The sequence below is a fragment of the Notolepis coatsorum genome (assembly GCF_963971535.1).
Source record: "Notolepis coatsorum genome assembly, chromosome: 7".
Taxonomy (NCBI): Eukaryota; Metazoa; Chordata; class Actinopteri; order Aulopiformes; family Paralepididae; genus Notolepis; species Notolepis coatsorum.
Window position 1 is genome coordinate 68,338,907 of NC_140171.1, and position 17,145 is coordinate 68,356,051.

A 17,145-nucleotide genomic window follows, 5' to 3' on the forward strand; every position below is an offset into this window, starting at 1 on the left:
TTTTCCCTCTGCCGCGTCGTATGGGACCCATGTCCGTATTTTTTTCTGTGAAAAAATCTGCTTCTTGTCGTTCTCCCAGGCGGCCTGGAGGAACGGTATCTGGGTTCTTGTTAGAATGTCCATTGATATGTTTTGGGTCTCGACCAGTGATGCGTTGCTCATGGGACAAGATTGCACTCCGTGCAGCCAAAGATTTGAGCAGAAGCGCGTGCACGCACACAGGAATGTGCTGCACTCACCAACTCGCTATAAGTACCCACCTGGGCTACTTTGCATATCAATAGCGCCGGTCGTCGGGTGTGTTAAATGCATTCTCAGATACATTCACACCTAACTTGTGAATGATATGTGTAACTGAGGGGTACAATTCCCTGACTGTATTGATAAGTATGGTATCATTAAACCACTACCGTCTTATGTACATTACTACTGGCCATACAGTACACAGGTATCTTATGATGAACACTTCCCACAATGACTCGGTTCCACACAAAACTGGATTTAAGTATTTATTAGCAGCAATGATAGTACATAATATACTTTACTTTGGATGCGCTTATAAGGCAAAGGAATGTGCGTAGGCAAATCAATAACGTATGTCCATTCTCATATTACGCAGGAGATAATAATACAACCTGAATCTTAGGAATTATATCTATGGTACTCTGGTAATATAGCGGGAGATACTGGTAGGGTCCCTCCGGTCGTAAGCCAGCAAGGGGAGAGGATTTGTCGGTAGTAGAGTCTGGGTCAACGATGATAAAGAGACTCCAAGTACAGGAGACGGTGCAATAATCTCTTGATCCGCAGACGAATACAGCTGTTCTCCGTAGCATGCAGCTCCGCATGGAAGAAAGCCAGCCAGCCTCAGGATTCTGAGAGGCGGGCTCGACGTGGCTCCTCACAGGGTAAATCCCACACAATTGTGGGTGTCGGCGATTCTCCGCTCCATCAATTACAGGACCAAAAGCAAATATAATCCAGCCGAAAAGGGCTATGCAGTCGTCGGTAGGTTATCCAGGGTACATGATCCACACGGTCCTCGTCTAGGGCCTCTCGGGTGAAAGCGCCAGGGTAAGCAGCCCAGCCTGGATAAGCACTCTAGCTGGTACGAGGAAACGTTGGTGATGCTGGTCACTGTAGAACTGTAGCCGCACGATACACTATACACAAATAGACTATTACTGACTTAATAGAATAGGTCGAACTCGACGGTACAGCGTTAAACTCTGATACTTCAGTTATTAATTCGCACGCGGTCTCAATGCTCTATTTGGGGCCAAACAGGCCATACTTCACCGCACGTTGTATCGTGGGTGAGGCTTCAACTTATTGGGTAACTCTACTTCTGTATTCACCTGCGCCGTATTTATACGTTGGGTGAACAAACTAGTACCAGCTTTATTCCTGTCTCATATCCTTGCGCAGAACCGTTCATGTCCAGGCAAGTCCCCGGCGGTGACTTTGAACCAGACCTTGGAGGTATGGCAATGGCGCCTGGTGGACCGCTGTCCAATAGGAGAATGAAATATTATGGTCTGTACTAGGCTAAAGGGATATTCCGTGTATATGTACAAGGAATACACAAGGGATATCAAACGATATACAAATATTATGCAATATATATCAATCAATAAATATATATATTCGGTTTAATCTGATCCTTCGTAACAATATGTGTTACATTCCATTCGTAGAGGCAATTAGGCACTGTCTTTAGTCTGTGCTCAAGCAAGGGGACATTTATGCGCATGCGCGGGAGCGTGCGTGCACGTGGCATCATTAGCGTGCGTGCAATCAGAGTTGATATCAGGAACGCACCGCTGGTCTCGACGTGTACATAGTGCTGGCCCTGGGTGCTTCTGATAGGAACCATGCATGGGCTTGCGTGCCTTGGTTGCTCATCATTGAAACAGCGTTTTTATGGGGCAACTGGGATGGAGTTTGTCTCTTCCGAGCGCCAGTGTACTAGGCTTGTCTTGACGAATTCTCGTTCATCTCTGGGGGATGTTAACAGAATAGATCAAAGCATTGGTAAAGGGGTCTCACGCCCTTGGGGTGGGCCACCGGGCACGGTGCTTTGTGTTCTGACCGTCTGGGTGGCACCCTCTATAATGTTTTGGATCGACACGCGTACCTACCCCCCTCCTGGGACTGGGGATGGCGGTGTGATTAGGGCACGGGACTGGTTCTGGTCGCGCCGGACCAGGTCAGTTAACCCGTTGTCCGCCGGGGCGCAGATCTGCTGTTCTGTTACCCTGAGGGACTTGTGCTTTTTCGGGGGGAAAATGCCGGGTCGGTCCGGGCGTTGCAGGGTTTGACTTTATGGAGATGTTCGTGGTTATGTTACTACGTGTTATCCCTCACTGTTGCTTGGTCCTTCTCCATTCTTTTTCGCCCCTCTCTTCTCCTGCTTGGCGGGGCTGGGAGGGGGCTGTTGAGGTGGTTCTTGTAGAACTCCTCTCGCATCCCTTTGTACGTCCCGGTCCGCCGGGCCCGGGTTTCGAAATTGTTTTCGTCGACCTGTTGGCCTGGGTTAACCCCTTCTTGAAAACTGAATACGTGTACTGCTGTATAGCCAGTGTATACCCGCAGTTGTGTTTTGGAGTTTTTTCTTGGGGGGTTATAGGAACAACCGCCTCATGTTAGAACCAAGGGGGTGGTTGGTTCCCTGGTGTGTTGGTAGCGGAGTCAACTCTCGGGGTAGGCCGGGTTTGGCCCCGTCTACCTGTGAGTGTGCCCCCGCACCTTTCATGACGTCTGCCAATCATGTCAGCCTTCTCTGCCTCTGCCCCTCTAGAGAGTCAAGGTTTTTTTTGTGGAGGCTGCGACAATGCGACATGGTGCACAGCATGCCAGCATACGCCCCTTCCGCCGGGGTGCTGTTTCAGCAGACCCCTTTGGCACCTGTCTAGTCCGCAGTGCTCCAGGCTCAGGTCGAGTGGCCTGTTGCCTGGATTGAGGGATCGACCTCTTTTGGGGGTTGTCTCCCCGGTGCGCTGCTTGGTCCCGCTGTGGGTGTAGCCTCTTGAGTGCTTCGGGGCGGCGTGCTGTAGGGGGGAAGGGCCTGCTCTTGGATGGGCCCTGTCCGAATACGCTGGCGATGTGGGGGGTGGTGTCACTAGTGACCGCCTGGTGGGGTCTCGATGCTGCGGCGTCGTTGGCCTCACCAGGCCCCCTTTTCCGGGGGGTCCAGTCCCTTCCTGGGGCTGGGTCCTCCTTCGCGCTCCGCTGCTACGGCCTTGCCACGGGGTTGGGTTTTTGCCCTTGACCCCGTGATATTAGGGGTTGTAACAGGGGTTTTGTTTCTTCCCGTTCGTTCCCTAGTGGCATGTGGGTTGCGCGTTTGTGTAGTCGTGGGTTCTTCTGTGGAAGGTAAGTCCCACGGTCTGCTCACCCTGTGCGTTTGAGTTGCTAAACTCCTCTTCGCACAGTCGGATCCGATACCCTCCCGTCCTCCATTAGGGGGGTCCGGGGGCTCGGGTCCTCCCCGGGTCTGATGGTTGTGGGGGACCTCAGCGGGTACATTTGTCGAGCTCCCGCTCTGCTTAGCTCCTGTATTACAGTATGACGCAGAGCGGCGCTACACGATACTATAACGTACGGTTATGTCTATAACCATAGTTATATGAGTGTAGTGACGCTCGGCGTCGGACTCACTGAGGACCCCGTGGTCTTGCCTTTGTGGTGAAATACTTGGGAAGGAGCTGTTATGGCCACACCCCTGCTTATGTAGAGGAGCGGATGGGGGTGTGGCCAGGCAGATGAGGTGTGTAAAGGTGCATGTGAACATTTATTCAGTGCTAATACTGATATGGAAGAGTATTACAGTATGACGCAGAGCGTCACTACACTCATATAACTATGGTTATAGACATAACCGTACGTTTTATTAGGTTGAAATAATGTGGTTGTGTACTTATTTTTTCTGTTAACTTATTATGGATTGAAAACTGAAAACCAAACAAAATGTGCTATATAGGCCTATAGCCTACCGTCTGCGTCGAATATGAAATAAAGGCATCTAAATGATAAATTTTTTCTTTAAAAAAAACAAGCTCAATCAAAAGATTCTACATTATTCCAAAATAGTGAAGAAAATGACTTTAGGAAGAAGAAAGGCAGAGGCTCTGGTCCTTGCTCCAAAGGCAGTGGGTGATGTTCTCATTACATTGGTTGCCATTTTGTCACAGGAAAGATTTGCCTCTAGGATGGAACCCTCTAGGAAGGTAATTTCATCTTTCCTGTAACAGAGAAGCCGTTGGCCTTGCTGAGTTTATTTGATCCAAAGAAAATGGACTCTGTTTTACCCAGGTGTAGTGATAGTTTGTTATCAGCGAGCCAGGTGCAAATTCTGTCTGTCTGTCTGTCTGTCTGTCTGTCTGTCTGTCTGTCTGTCTGTCTGTCTGTCTGTCTGTCTGTCTGTCTGTCTGTCTGTCTGTCTGTCTGTCTGTCTGTCTGTCTGTCTGCCTGCCTGCCTGCCTGCCTGCCTGCCTGCCTGCCTGCCTGCCTGCCTGCCTGCCTGCCTGCCTGCCTGAATTATTAGAATCCCCTGAGTTAATTAGCAACATAAAATACGCTGCACTGTGAATGTGTGTGCGTTCGTACGTGTGCCATATCTAATTTCTAATTTCCATAGTGTTTCTATACAGGGCATGTGCATGTGTATGTAGGATCTTATATGTGTGCATGTAACCATGTAGTAAACCTTTAATAGTTACTAAAGGTTATAAGTTATGTCTATGAGAGAGGTATGTCTGACATGTCAAGTGTAGCACTGCAGACTGGAAACACTTAGCTGCCAGCATGACTACGATAAATTTAGCTTCTGTCCTCTCTGTGTGTGTGTGCTTCAGATACAATTATTAGAATCCCCTGAGTTAATTAGCAACATAAAATACACTGCATCTTCACTATCAACAAACCTTTTAACAGCCAATGTACTTACACACATATTCACGAATTCAACGGTATGGAATGTGGGTAATCTAGAGGTGTTCATAGTTGAGCAATGTGGCTCATCGCCTAATGACCTGAGTGTCCTTAATGTTCTTGAATGGATTTATATGAATGGACAGCATCTCCTTTTATAGATGTGTGAATATTTTATGTGTACATTCGTTTGTAGGTCGATAATACTCAATAAATACATACATACACAGACAGCCTCATTACAACAGTTTTTCAAATATTTCTCAGCTCAACTAAAAGTACCCTTTCTTTTCCTATCACATTTCAGATCACTGAAAAAACTTGTTAGGTAGAAGCCCGATACATGGGACCAGCATCTAGATAGCATCTAGATAGCATCTAGATGCGGTGATGTTTGGTCTACGGACCAAGAAACAGATGCCCACTAAATTCTCTCCATTCTACATGATGTTTGGCAGGGAAGCCAGATACCCATCCCAGGTCCATGAGGAGTACATGATATCTTCTGTTTGAACTGATTGCTTTAACTTGTTGGTGTTTTAGAATTTGTATCGATATGTTATTTATATTTATAAAACTTCTTTCAAAAGGTTGACAGCAGCGTGGAGAGTGTTGTGGAGAATGACAGCCCTACAGAGGACATCACTCATCTTAGTGAGGCCCTGCAAGCTGCTCGAGATGCCATTGCCACAAGTCACCACAAAAACAGAAAGAGCACACAATCTAATTTCAAGTTCGAAAACAGTGGTAATGGTATGTTATGGATATTTGTGACATGCTGAAGTATTATATCTATAGGATATTTTTGTTCAAGTCATTATAATATAAGTCCTATAACATTAACATAATACCGAGCTGGGATGGTTCTTTCATTTTGTCAGATGACCACAGTGAACTCTGTCGTATCTGTGGGGAAATGGAGGATGACCAGGCTGGGAGTTTCCTGGGTAAATACAGTTTTATTGTCAGTATAGAATTTCAAAAGAGAAATTAAAGAGCCTATGCTGGACACTTTAATTAGGACATGATTAATGTCATAAGGAAGTGGTCACACCAATCTACAGAGACAAAGAATATCAAAGAATACCCTAAAACTACCTTGTATTATGGTGAATGTAAAAAAGAATTGTTGGTTAATAAATTTAAAAAAAAAAGCGAATGGAAGATAATCCATTAATATTATATGTCTAACTAACTCTCTTCTGGACATTTTTCAGATTTGCTGTAACTCGTGTCATTGGTGGTAGCACCAGAGGTGTGCCGGATTGCCCTCTCCTGAAGGACACTATAAAAGCTTCACATGCTGTTGTGTTGTGTTCTCTTTGTCCTTTTCTCTCTCTCTCTCTCTGTCTCTTGTGATCTGTGTTGCAGCTTGGCGGGTTGCCTGTAGCTGTTCCGCAACCGTTCCTACTTCCGGGGTAGGCCTGATTGGCCCCGACAGGCACGTGACCCGCCGCGGCCACGCCCCGCGGCAGCCCCAGGAGCAAGCGCGCTACTGCTGGAGTTCGCTTCGCCTTTCACATCGCTGCCGTTGGCGAAAGCAGGATGAGAGCAGGATGAGAGGCGAGAGCGTAGATTTCGCTGTGTATCATTTAATCATTTAACATTTGAAAGGCATACATTGTTGTCATACAGAAGTACAGAATACTGGTTGCGGAACAGCTACAGGCAGCGCGCCGCACAGCAAACCCTGCAAGCTGCAACACAGATCACAAGAGACAGAGAGAGAGAGAGAGAAAAGGACAAAGAGAACACAACACAACAGCATGTGAAGCTTGTATAGTGTCCTTCAGGAGAGGGCAATCCGGCACACCTCTGGTGCTACCACCAATGACACGAGTTACAGCAAATCTGAAAAATGTCCAGAAGAGAGTTAGTTAGACATATAATATTAATGGATTATCTTCCATTCGCTTTTTTTTTTAAATTTATTAACCAACTAATTTTTTTACATTCACCATAATACTGCCGCGGGGCGACTGCTGGAGCAAGCGTGCTACTGCTGGAGTTCGCTTCGCCTTTCACATCGCTGCCGTTGGCGAAAGCAGACAAATGAATGACTAATTCGGTCAGAAATAACGTAACTAATAACGTTAGTAAGCACTGCTTATATGCTTATTATGTCTGCGGGGTACAGTAAACGTTTCCCCCGGTACATTCTGAAGAGCACACCGCTGTATGTTGGAGAACCAGCGGGCTGTATGTGCCAGAACCAGCGGTCTTATTATGTCTGCGGGGTACAGTAAACGTTTCTCCCGGTACATTCTGAAGAGCACACCGCTGTATGTTGGAGAACCAGCGGGCTGTATGTTGGAGAACCAGCGGTCTTCCTCACTCGAGTGAGACTAAAGCCGTGCACTGCACAGTCTCTAACAGTGTAACAGTAAGAAGCATTTTGGATAAAAGTATTCTGTACTTCTGTATGACAACAATGTATGCCTTTAAAATGTTAAATGATTAAATGATACACAGCGAAATCTACGCTCTCGCCTCTCATCCTGCTCTCATCCTGCTTTCGCCAACGGCAGCGATGTGAAAGGCGAAGCGAACTCCAGCAGTAGCGCGCCTGCTCCTGGGGCTGCCGCGGGGCGTGGCCGCGGCGGGTCACGTGCCTGTCGGGGCCAGTCAGGCCTACCCCGGAAGTAGGAACGGTTGCGGAACAGCTACAGGCGTCCGGCCTCGCCAAGTCCCGGCCTAGTCACCCGGTGATTCAAGAATCAAGAAGTTTATTTGTCAGATACATACCACCAGGGCATACAGTGAAATGCGGGTGATTGGATGATTGGCGCCACCTGCAGACTCGCCTTTAAAAGAGCGGCCCTCCCAAGGGACAGACGTTGCTTCGGCCACCGAAGCTCCCCCCTCTGATGGAACAGTCCAGGGCGGGTGTGCGTGGCGTCACAATCCGTGGGCAATCTGCGCATGTGCATGGGGAATAGGTGCTTAAAAATTGGCTTTTTCTCTGCCGATTTAGTTCTGATAGATTAGGAATTAGGTTGCGCCGTGTTCAGGAGATTCAGGCGCATACAAGTCTATTCAATCATGTCTCCAGCACCCCCACAGCCGTATCTGCAACCACTTACATCACGGCTCTCATCCACATTCATTCATTTGCTCCGCCCGCGGCGCTGCCTCTATACTTTCGACAACAAATTTGTGTTTCCGCGTCTCTGATTGGCCACGCGCGTTTCTGGTCATGTGACATGTACGCCAATCGTGGGACCGCAAGTTTCTACACTGGTTAAGCTTAGGCGCTCTTTCGAAGTTGGTTAGGGTTAGAGTTTGTCTTAGAGCATGACGATAGAAAGCCTGCCCTGAGGCGCCGAATTTGCCGTCCCACGATTAAACGTTTCCCCCGGTACATTCTGAAGAGCACACCGCTGTATGTTGGAGAACCAGCGGGCTGTATGTGCCAGAACCAGCGGTCTTATTATGTCTGCGGGGTACAGTAAACGTTTCTCCCGGTACATTCTGAAGAGCACACCGCTGTATGTTGGAGAACCAGCGGGCTGTATGTTGGAGAACCAGCGGTCTTCCTCACTCGAGTGAGACTAAAGCCGTGCACTGCATAGTCTCTTAAGCTTAGGCGCTCTTTCGAAGTTGGTTAGGGTTAGAGTTTGTCTTAGAGCATGACGATAGAAAGCCTGCCCTGAGGCGCCGAATTTGCCGTCCCACGATTGGCGCACATGTCACATGACCAGAAACGTGCGTGGCCAATCAGAGCGCAAAACTCAAACGCGGAAACACAAATTTGTTGTTGAAAGTATAGACGCCCCCCCCCCCTATCTCCTCCCCGATTGCCTGTTCCTTAATGATAAGCAAGCAGTGCAAGAATGCGGAAGCATTCTACCGTAGTGGCGTGCGGTAATGCGCCTTTCATTTTCCGCCGCCCAGCGCCCAGGTGCGTGCACCGGCGGCGGCGTGCTCGCTCAGGTGCGTGCGTGCGCCGGCGTGCTCGCGCGAGGTGCCCGCGCATGCGCATGAGATCCCGCCTTGGTTCGACACGAGCGGAGCTCAATATATATAAGTCACCGCCCCTTATTCAGTATCAAGAAATAGCTCAATTGGCAACACTGCATGGCTGTGGATCCTACAGCTCGTTTGCTGGTGAGTTCGAATCCCATAAAATATATTTTTTTTAACGTGATTTTTTTTTTAACGTGTATTCTTTCGCCGGTTAAGGTTAGGCATGGTTATGGTTAAGGTTAAGGTTAGGCATTGTTTCGGAGTTGGTTAAGGTTAGAACGGTTAAGTTTAGGCGCTGTTAAGGAGCTGGTTAAGGTTAGAGTTTGTCAAAGAGAATGGCAATATTCTTTCTATGGTTAAGGTTAGGCATGGTTAAGGTTAAGGTTAAGGTTAGGCATTGTTTCGGAGTTGGTTAAGGTTAGAACGGTTAAGTTTAGGCGCTGTTAAGGAGCTGGTTAAGGTTAGAGTTTGTCAAAGAGAATGGCAATAGACAGCCTATTTCCGCGCGACAGCTCCCAAAGCGGGCCTGAAAAGAAAGGCGCTTTACCGTAGTGGCGTGCGGTGACGAATGCTTCCGCATTTTTGCACTGCTTGCTTATCATTAAGGTAGTTCAATGTAACGCGGAAGTGTAGTGGTCGCGCATGCTGCGTGATTTTTTTTCGTAGCCGCATTTTGCGGAGATGCTCTCTGATTGGCCACTGACTGACGCTCTCAAAGGCACTAAAAAACGAATTACAAACATCTCAAAACAAGCTAGTCAGACTACTGCTTGACCTGACTCCTAGAACCCACCTCACCCCTGCCCACTTTGACAACCTAGGATGGCTTAGAGTAGACGACAGAGTACAGCAACTTGCAATGGGCCTGGTCTACAAGATACACACTACGCGACCAAGGTACCCATGTACATGTCAAAATACTTCACAAAGGTCAGTGAATACCACGATCACAACACCAGAGGGAGCTCCACAAATCATGTTAAACCCAGATTCGGCTCAAACAAGGGACTAAACACGTTTCGCAATTATGCCACATCAATGTGGAACGCCCTACCCAAAGCTGTAAAGGAATGTGAATCACTACCCACTTTCAAAAACACTCTGAAAGAACACCTACGGGAGACTGCAATTCAAAACTGGCCCCTACAAATGTCCTAACCCAGTTGTACAGTAAATGACCAAGTATGGCTTTGTCAGTATTCCAATGTACAGTGTCCCCTACCCAACCCCCCCCCCCCCCACCTCCAATGTACAGCCCCCACCCACCCAACCTCCTCCAATGTACAGTTTCTACGTCAAATGTATATACACACTTTTTCTGGACACTTTTTGTATCACAAACAGTACTGTATTTGCAAATCTGATATGTCATAAATGTATAGATGTAGCAGTACTGTCTATCTGTATGTCATGTATGTCATATATGTTATGATTAATTGAAAATGGGGGACCCTGATGTAAACAAGACGAAAGTCTTTCTCTGGTCTGCATCCCCTTAACAATGTATGTATTGAGCTGTACTGTACTCTACCCATTCTGCAATCTGTTAATACACTTTTCAATCAATCAATCAAACTCTCTGATTGGCCACTGACATGTGCGCCCAATCGCGTGACGAGCTGTGTCTTTGCCCATTTCCATTTCTATCGCCCTGCTCACAAACTCTCCAACTTCGAAGAGCCTAAGCTTAACCGGTGTAGAAACAGGCGTCACACGATTAGGCGCACATGTCACATGAAGTGGCCAATCAGAGCGCGTCTCCGCACAATACGGCTACGAAAAAAATTACGCGTCTATGCGAAGCGAATCATGAAACTGGGCATGCGCGAGTGACCGCGCGAACATCTCCCTGTACCCACATTTCAAAATAAGAGTTCTGTTTTGTTAGTTGTTATCGTTTGATTCACAGTTACTATACGAGCACACAAATACCTCTTGTTTGTAATAACACAAATACGCTACCGACAACATCCGTTTTATATCACCATCTGTAACTCTAGCCAGTGGTGGCATATTATATTTATGGAGTATTTTAATTGGGTACGAGTGATGCTCTTCCGGGGCACAGTTCATAGAATATTGACGGTGGACACATGGAGTAGAGTCAAATAACGTTAGATTATAGGGTAAAGAATGAAAGATACACCTCTGTCTAACTGTGAGCGTGAGTTCTTGCTAAAAGCTATCGAAGAGAAAAAGGTAGGCTGGCGAATGAACATACATTTGTTTGTTGCATTTTCTTCTTCTTCTTATCGTTCATTTGAGGATCCTGTGAGGCCAGGCCAGAACTGTATCTCACCAACACAATACTTGATTGATAGTATATTGATATATCAATATATTGGTCAATTATATAGCCACTCAACTCCAACCCACACATCAGACTCCAACACACCACACATTTAATACGTTACTAAACTCCAACCCACACATCAGACCAAAAAACGAAATAATTTTGTAAACAAGGTGCAATCACAAGCTGGACTCTTTTGCCTAGAGGTTGCTGTCTGACGGCATTACAGATTCTTTAAAGTCACTCATACTTGTTTTCCAGCGTCTAGATGGACGGCAGACCTATGACTATAGAAGCATAAAGATCTCGTTTGGGACTGACTATGGATGCTGCTTTGTTGATCTGGGAAAGACGAGGTGAGTGTCTGCCTGAGTAGGGTATATCTGCAGTGCCGCAACCCCATACGTCTGGGCGGGGCGTCGGGGCTTGTACTGTGTGTGAGGGCTTGATTGATTGATAGAAAAGTTTATTAACAGATTGCAGAATGGGTACAGTACAGCTCAATACATACAATTGTTAAGGGGATGCAGACCAGAGAAAGACTTTCGTCTTGTTTACATCAGGGTCCCCCATTTTCAATTCATCATAACATATATGACATACACAACATACAGATAGACAGTACTGCTACATCTATACATTTTTGACATACCAGATTTGCAAATACAGTACTGTTTGTGATACAAAAAGTGTCCAGAAAAAGAGTGTATATACATTTGACGTAGAAACTGTACATTGGAGGAGGTTGGGTGGGTGGGGGGCTGTACATTGGAGGGGGGCGGGGGGGTGGGGGACACTGTACATTGGAATACTGACAAAGCCATACTTGGTCATTTACTGTACAACTGGGTTAGGACATTCGTAGGGGCCAGTTTCGAATTGCAGTCTCCCGTAGGTGTTTTTTGAGAGTGTTTTTGAAGGTGGGTAGTGATTCACATTCCTTTACAGCTTTGGGTAGGGCGTTCCACATTGATGTGGCATAATTGCGAAACGTGTTTAGTCCCTTGTTTGAGCCGAATCTGGGTTTAATATGATTTGTGGAGCTCCCTCTGGTGTTGTGATCGTGGTATTCACTGACCTTTGGGAAGTATTCTGACATGTACATGGGTACCTTGGTTGTGTAGTGTATCTTGTAGACCAGGCCCATTGCAAGTTGCTGTACTCTGTCGTCTACTCTAAGCCATCCTAGGTAGTCAAAGTGGGCAGGGGTGAGGTGGGTTCTAGGAGTCAGGTCAAGCAGTAGTCTGACTAGTTTGTTTTGAGATGTTTGTAATTTGTTTTTTAGTGCCTTTGAGGTGCTTTGGTACCATGAGGTGCAAGCATAGTCGTAGTACCCTTGAATGAGTGCTCCTGCCAGAGTCTTCAGGGTATTCTTGTTTACCAGAGAGGAGATCCGGTACAAGAATCGAGTTCGTTGGTTGACCTTTTTTTTTTATTACATTGGATGCCATTTTGTCACAGGAAAGATTAGCCTCTAGGATGGAACCCAGGTAGGTAATTTCATCTTTCCTTGTGACAATATTGTCACCCACTGTAACTGAGAAGCCGTCGGTCTTGCTGAGTTTGTTATTTGAACCGAAGAGAATGGACTCTGTTTTGCCCATGTGTAATGATAGTTTGTTGTCGGCGAGCCATATGCAGATTTTGCCTAGTTCCGAGCTGAGGGCTTTTTCAACCTGTTCTTGTCAGAGACCAGCAGGGCTGAGTCGTCCGCAAACAGGAACAAGTTGCAGTCACAAGCTGACGACATGTCATTTGCATAAATTAGGAATAGTAGCGGTCCTAGTATGCTTCCTTGTGGAACACCACAGCTCACTGTGAGGGGCGGGATAGGGTACCGTTTACCTCCACCATCTGTTCTCTCCCCTCCAGGTAGGATTGTATCCAGCTCACTGATAGACTATCAAAACCAATTGCTTTTAGCTTGTCAATCAGAATGGTGTGATTGACAGTGTCGAAGGCCTTTTGTAGGTCCAGCATGACCATGCCGCAGTATTTGCCCGCGTCCACCTCTTGTTTGATGTGGTCGTTCAAATAGAGAAGGCATGTGTCAGTGGAGTGGGATGTTCTGAAACCAGATTGGAATTCGTAGATTAGATTTTTTTTCCACGAGGTACTTTTTGACCTGTTCGTATACTATTTTTTCCATGACTTTCGTGATGGATGTAAGGATAGAAACAGGGCGGTAGTTGCCTGGGTCTAATTTGCTGCCCTTTTTGTGCAGGGGTGTTACTCTGTGAGGGGTGTACTGTGTGACTGTGCGTCGGGGCTTGTACTGTGTGTTGTTGGGCGGGGCTTCCCGTAAAACCCGGAAGTAGTCAGTTTGTGCTGTTTATTTTTAACCCTAACCCACAACACGGAACACAGAAATGCAAACGCTGTCGAGTCCTCACTGCTTGTAAAAATAAACAGCACAAACTGACTACTACCGGGTTTTACGGGAAGCCCCGCCCAACAACACACAGTACAAAATGGCGCTGCTACCGGCTGCCTCTCTGTGTTCTCCGTCGAGACTGTGCTTAATTTAGTTAATTTTTATATTTATTTTTTATTTTTTATTATTGATCTTTTTCCCCCTCCTTTTTCCTCCGATTTTCTCCCGTCCCAATGTTTAGTCGTTATGCCAATTCCCAATCCCCTCCCTGGTCGCTGCGCACTTACCCCCCACAGTCGGTCTGGGAGAGTGGAGGCCATCACGCGCTTCCTCCGACACACGTCTAGCCAATCAACCGCTTCTTTTCACCTGGCAGCACGGACTCTCACTGAGAGGGTGTAACGTGTGGAAGGATCACACTACCCCCCTTAGATCCTATCCGCGCTGAGCAGGCGCCCCGACCGAACTGTAGGAGTCGCTGTTTACAACGACCCGGACTAGGGATGCACAGAAATTTCGGCCACCGAAAGTTTTCGGCCGAAAATGACCAAAAATGGCCTTTCGGCTTTCGGCCGAGAAGAGTTTTTTCACCGAAAATATATCACCGAAACAGAAACAACCTGTAACCTAACGCGTGTTGTTGTGATGATGTCATCAAAACGTGGCTTCAGTCATTGCATGCGCGCTGTTTCTATGTGTCGCGCTGTTTCTATGTAAACTTACGCATAAAAAAAAATATTGTTTGTTTCCTGTTGGTTGTCATTAACACTTTGACTGCCGGAAAACGCTTAAAAGCGTCATTCCCGGCCATGCTCAAGTTGCCGAGGACGCTTTACAGCGTCTTTAATATCAATATTTCAAAAATATGGGATCGGATTCATATTTCCCCTCCGCTGGCCTGAGATCCACCAGGAGGACCCACTGAGCTCTCTGGCGGTTCAGGAGCGCCATCTGGTGGCCGATCGGCGCAATCGCTTAACAGGAAGTGCCGTAGAGATTGTGCTGGTCTGCCATATTACTTCCGGGCACTCGCTATAGGTCCCGGGACTCGATCTCGACACACTACATAGCGATCGATTGCCAATAACTCGATAAACAACATGATTTGGACGTATATACCATTATACAAGCTGGAGATGGACCGGGTAAATCGACATCCCATAATGGTAAAATTTCTACTCTACGATGATCGCCCAACGGCGCGCGGAGACTGGGGTGAGTTTTAGCGTGTAAAATTACCGTCTTCGATACTAACTGCTATTATCAACATTTGACCCACATTAGATGATTGGTATAACGCTGCCCACGGAATTATAAACGCCCCCTAGCCCATCCGGTCAACATCAGATGTCGTGTAGTAACTTCTAGAAGTCTAGTTGGAATTTTTTATATCGCACTGATTGCCATAAAACTGTATTGCATCATCAATATAATGTATTTGGGGCTATAGATCACGTTCTGGAGAAAGCTGCAGAAAGAGATGAAAACATACTTATACATTAGACCATACTTTACTATGAATATGTGAATGAAAAAGTTTAACGTTGCTACACAATGAACAATACATATAGGACTTTGAATGGGCCCTAATAATGGCAATGTAGCAATAGAATTTAAAAAGTTATAGCCCTGCAAAGAAGGGGACTTTCTCTATAGACAAATAGAGCCGGCAACCTACGGTTGATAATGAATTTAACCCATGGCACCCAAAGTGTTAAGGCATGGGTAGGTAGGGAATTTATTTTATTTAATTTTTTTATTTTATTCTTTCCCACGGCGACTATGGATAGGGAATTTCTTTATTTAATTCACAACAACATGGATGCATGTACTCTGCCAGCATGTTTAATATCCATAATACTAAATGTAACTGAGGGGTACAATTCCCTGACTGTATTAATCAAGTATGGTATCATTAAACCACTACCGTCTTATGTACATTATACTGGCCATACCGTACACGAGTATATGATGAGAACACTTCCCCACAATGAATCGGTTCTACACAAAGTGGTAATTAAGTATTTATTGCAGCAAAAGGTACATAACATACTTTAATTGAATGCACTTGTAAGGCAAAGGAATGTGCGTAGGCAAATCAATAATGAATGTCCATTCTCATATTACGCATGAGATAATAATACAACTTGAATATTAGGAATTATATCTAGGGGATACTGGTAGGGGGTTCCACCGGTTGTAAGCCAGCAGGGGGAGCAATGCTCTAATGCAAAGTAGAGATGTTCCGATACCATTTTTCCCTTTCCGATCCGATTCCGATACCTAAGCTTTGGGTATCGGCCGATACCGATATTTATCCGATACCAGTGCATACAAAAAAAATAAAAAATTATATAAATACTTTTTTTTTTTTTACCGATACTGTTATACTGTTTTTAGTAATAACTGGAAAGTAATGGTATTTATTCAACAACAGGTGATTGTATAGATTTGTATTAGTATCATTAATCAATGAGTATGGGCTGCAGCACTGCAGATATACCCTACTCCAATGATCCACACGGACATTAAACGGTGTTGCACTCGCTACTCCGTGGCTCTGCAGATATACCCTATTCAGTCTGTAAGCTAGTGGCAGATAGAACGTTCATGTTGTGATTTTTGATGCAAAATAAATATTCAACATTCTCTTTTGAAACTCCGCCTCAGACTCTTATCCTTTGGCACTTGCTGTACTTTGCTTGCAGGTCTGCAGCCATTATTGCTGGATTATAAATAGCACCAACTTTAGACACGGTAACGTTATCAAGCTAAGCTAACTGACCTAGCTCGTCTTCCCGCATTGACATTTGATAACGTTAGTAATAGTCAGCTAACGCTAGTCAGTAGCTACTTAACTTAAATACAATTCACCGTGGGTGCATTATTGTTGATAGACGGTCACGGACAGTGTTAGGTCCTGGAGAAAGGACAGGCGATCATCTGATTTGATGTAACGTTAAAGCGGATGTTGTTCCAACTAGCTATCTTTCCAGCTAATGCTATCATAACACCAGCAAAACACATCCCGTCCGAGCTCCCAGTCACACCGCACTGTCGGGGACAATGGAATTTAAGAAAGTGTATCTGCTGTTAAAATGACACAGCATCACACTTTAAAACATGTTCATTTTATAATCCTCACTCTCCGCAGGACTCGGCAGGAGATAAATTACATCATGGGATCGGAGGCTAGAATTTACGTGTACTCGCCGATACCGATACCAGCATTTTAGGCAGTATCGGCGGCATTTCCGATACAGCGGGGACTCAATAGGCTCCTGGAGGCGGTATATTACTCCCTGCTCGGCAGACGAAAGGCAGCGACTGTAATCCCAGTATGCGTGCAGCACAGGTGGAAGCCGGTCAGCCTCTCCAATAGAGACGGGCTCGAATGATGCTCCTCACAGGCAGGTCCCACAGCAGTGGGTGTAGACGATTCTTCTCCGCTCTAACAGCCTGGTCCAAAGCAATAATAATAATCCAGTCGGAAAGGGGGTCTGCATTCACCGGTGTAGATCCTCCGGTGCGCGGTGGTTCACATCAACTAAGTCGAACTTGACGTTATCCAACCAAGCCC

General features: G+C 46.1%; 1 protein-coding gene across 1 annotated transcript in view; it reads left to right on the forward strand.

Moving 5' to 3' along the window:
- The first annotated feature begins 10,964 nt into the window (after positions 1-10,964).
- exosc9 (exosome component 9) overlaps positions 10,965-17,145 on the forward strand; it is a 34,061-nt gene continuing 27,880 nt past the window's right edge. The window contains exons 1-2 of the mRNA XM_084319003.1: positions 10,965-11,097; positions 11,453-11,547. Of these exons, the coding sequence (XP_084175129.1) occupies positions 11,032-11,097; positions 11,453-11,547 (161 nt within the window). The 5' untranslated portion in view covers positions 10,965-11,031. The remainder of the gene's footprint in view (positions 11,098-11,452; positions 11,548-17,145) is intronic.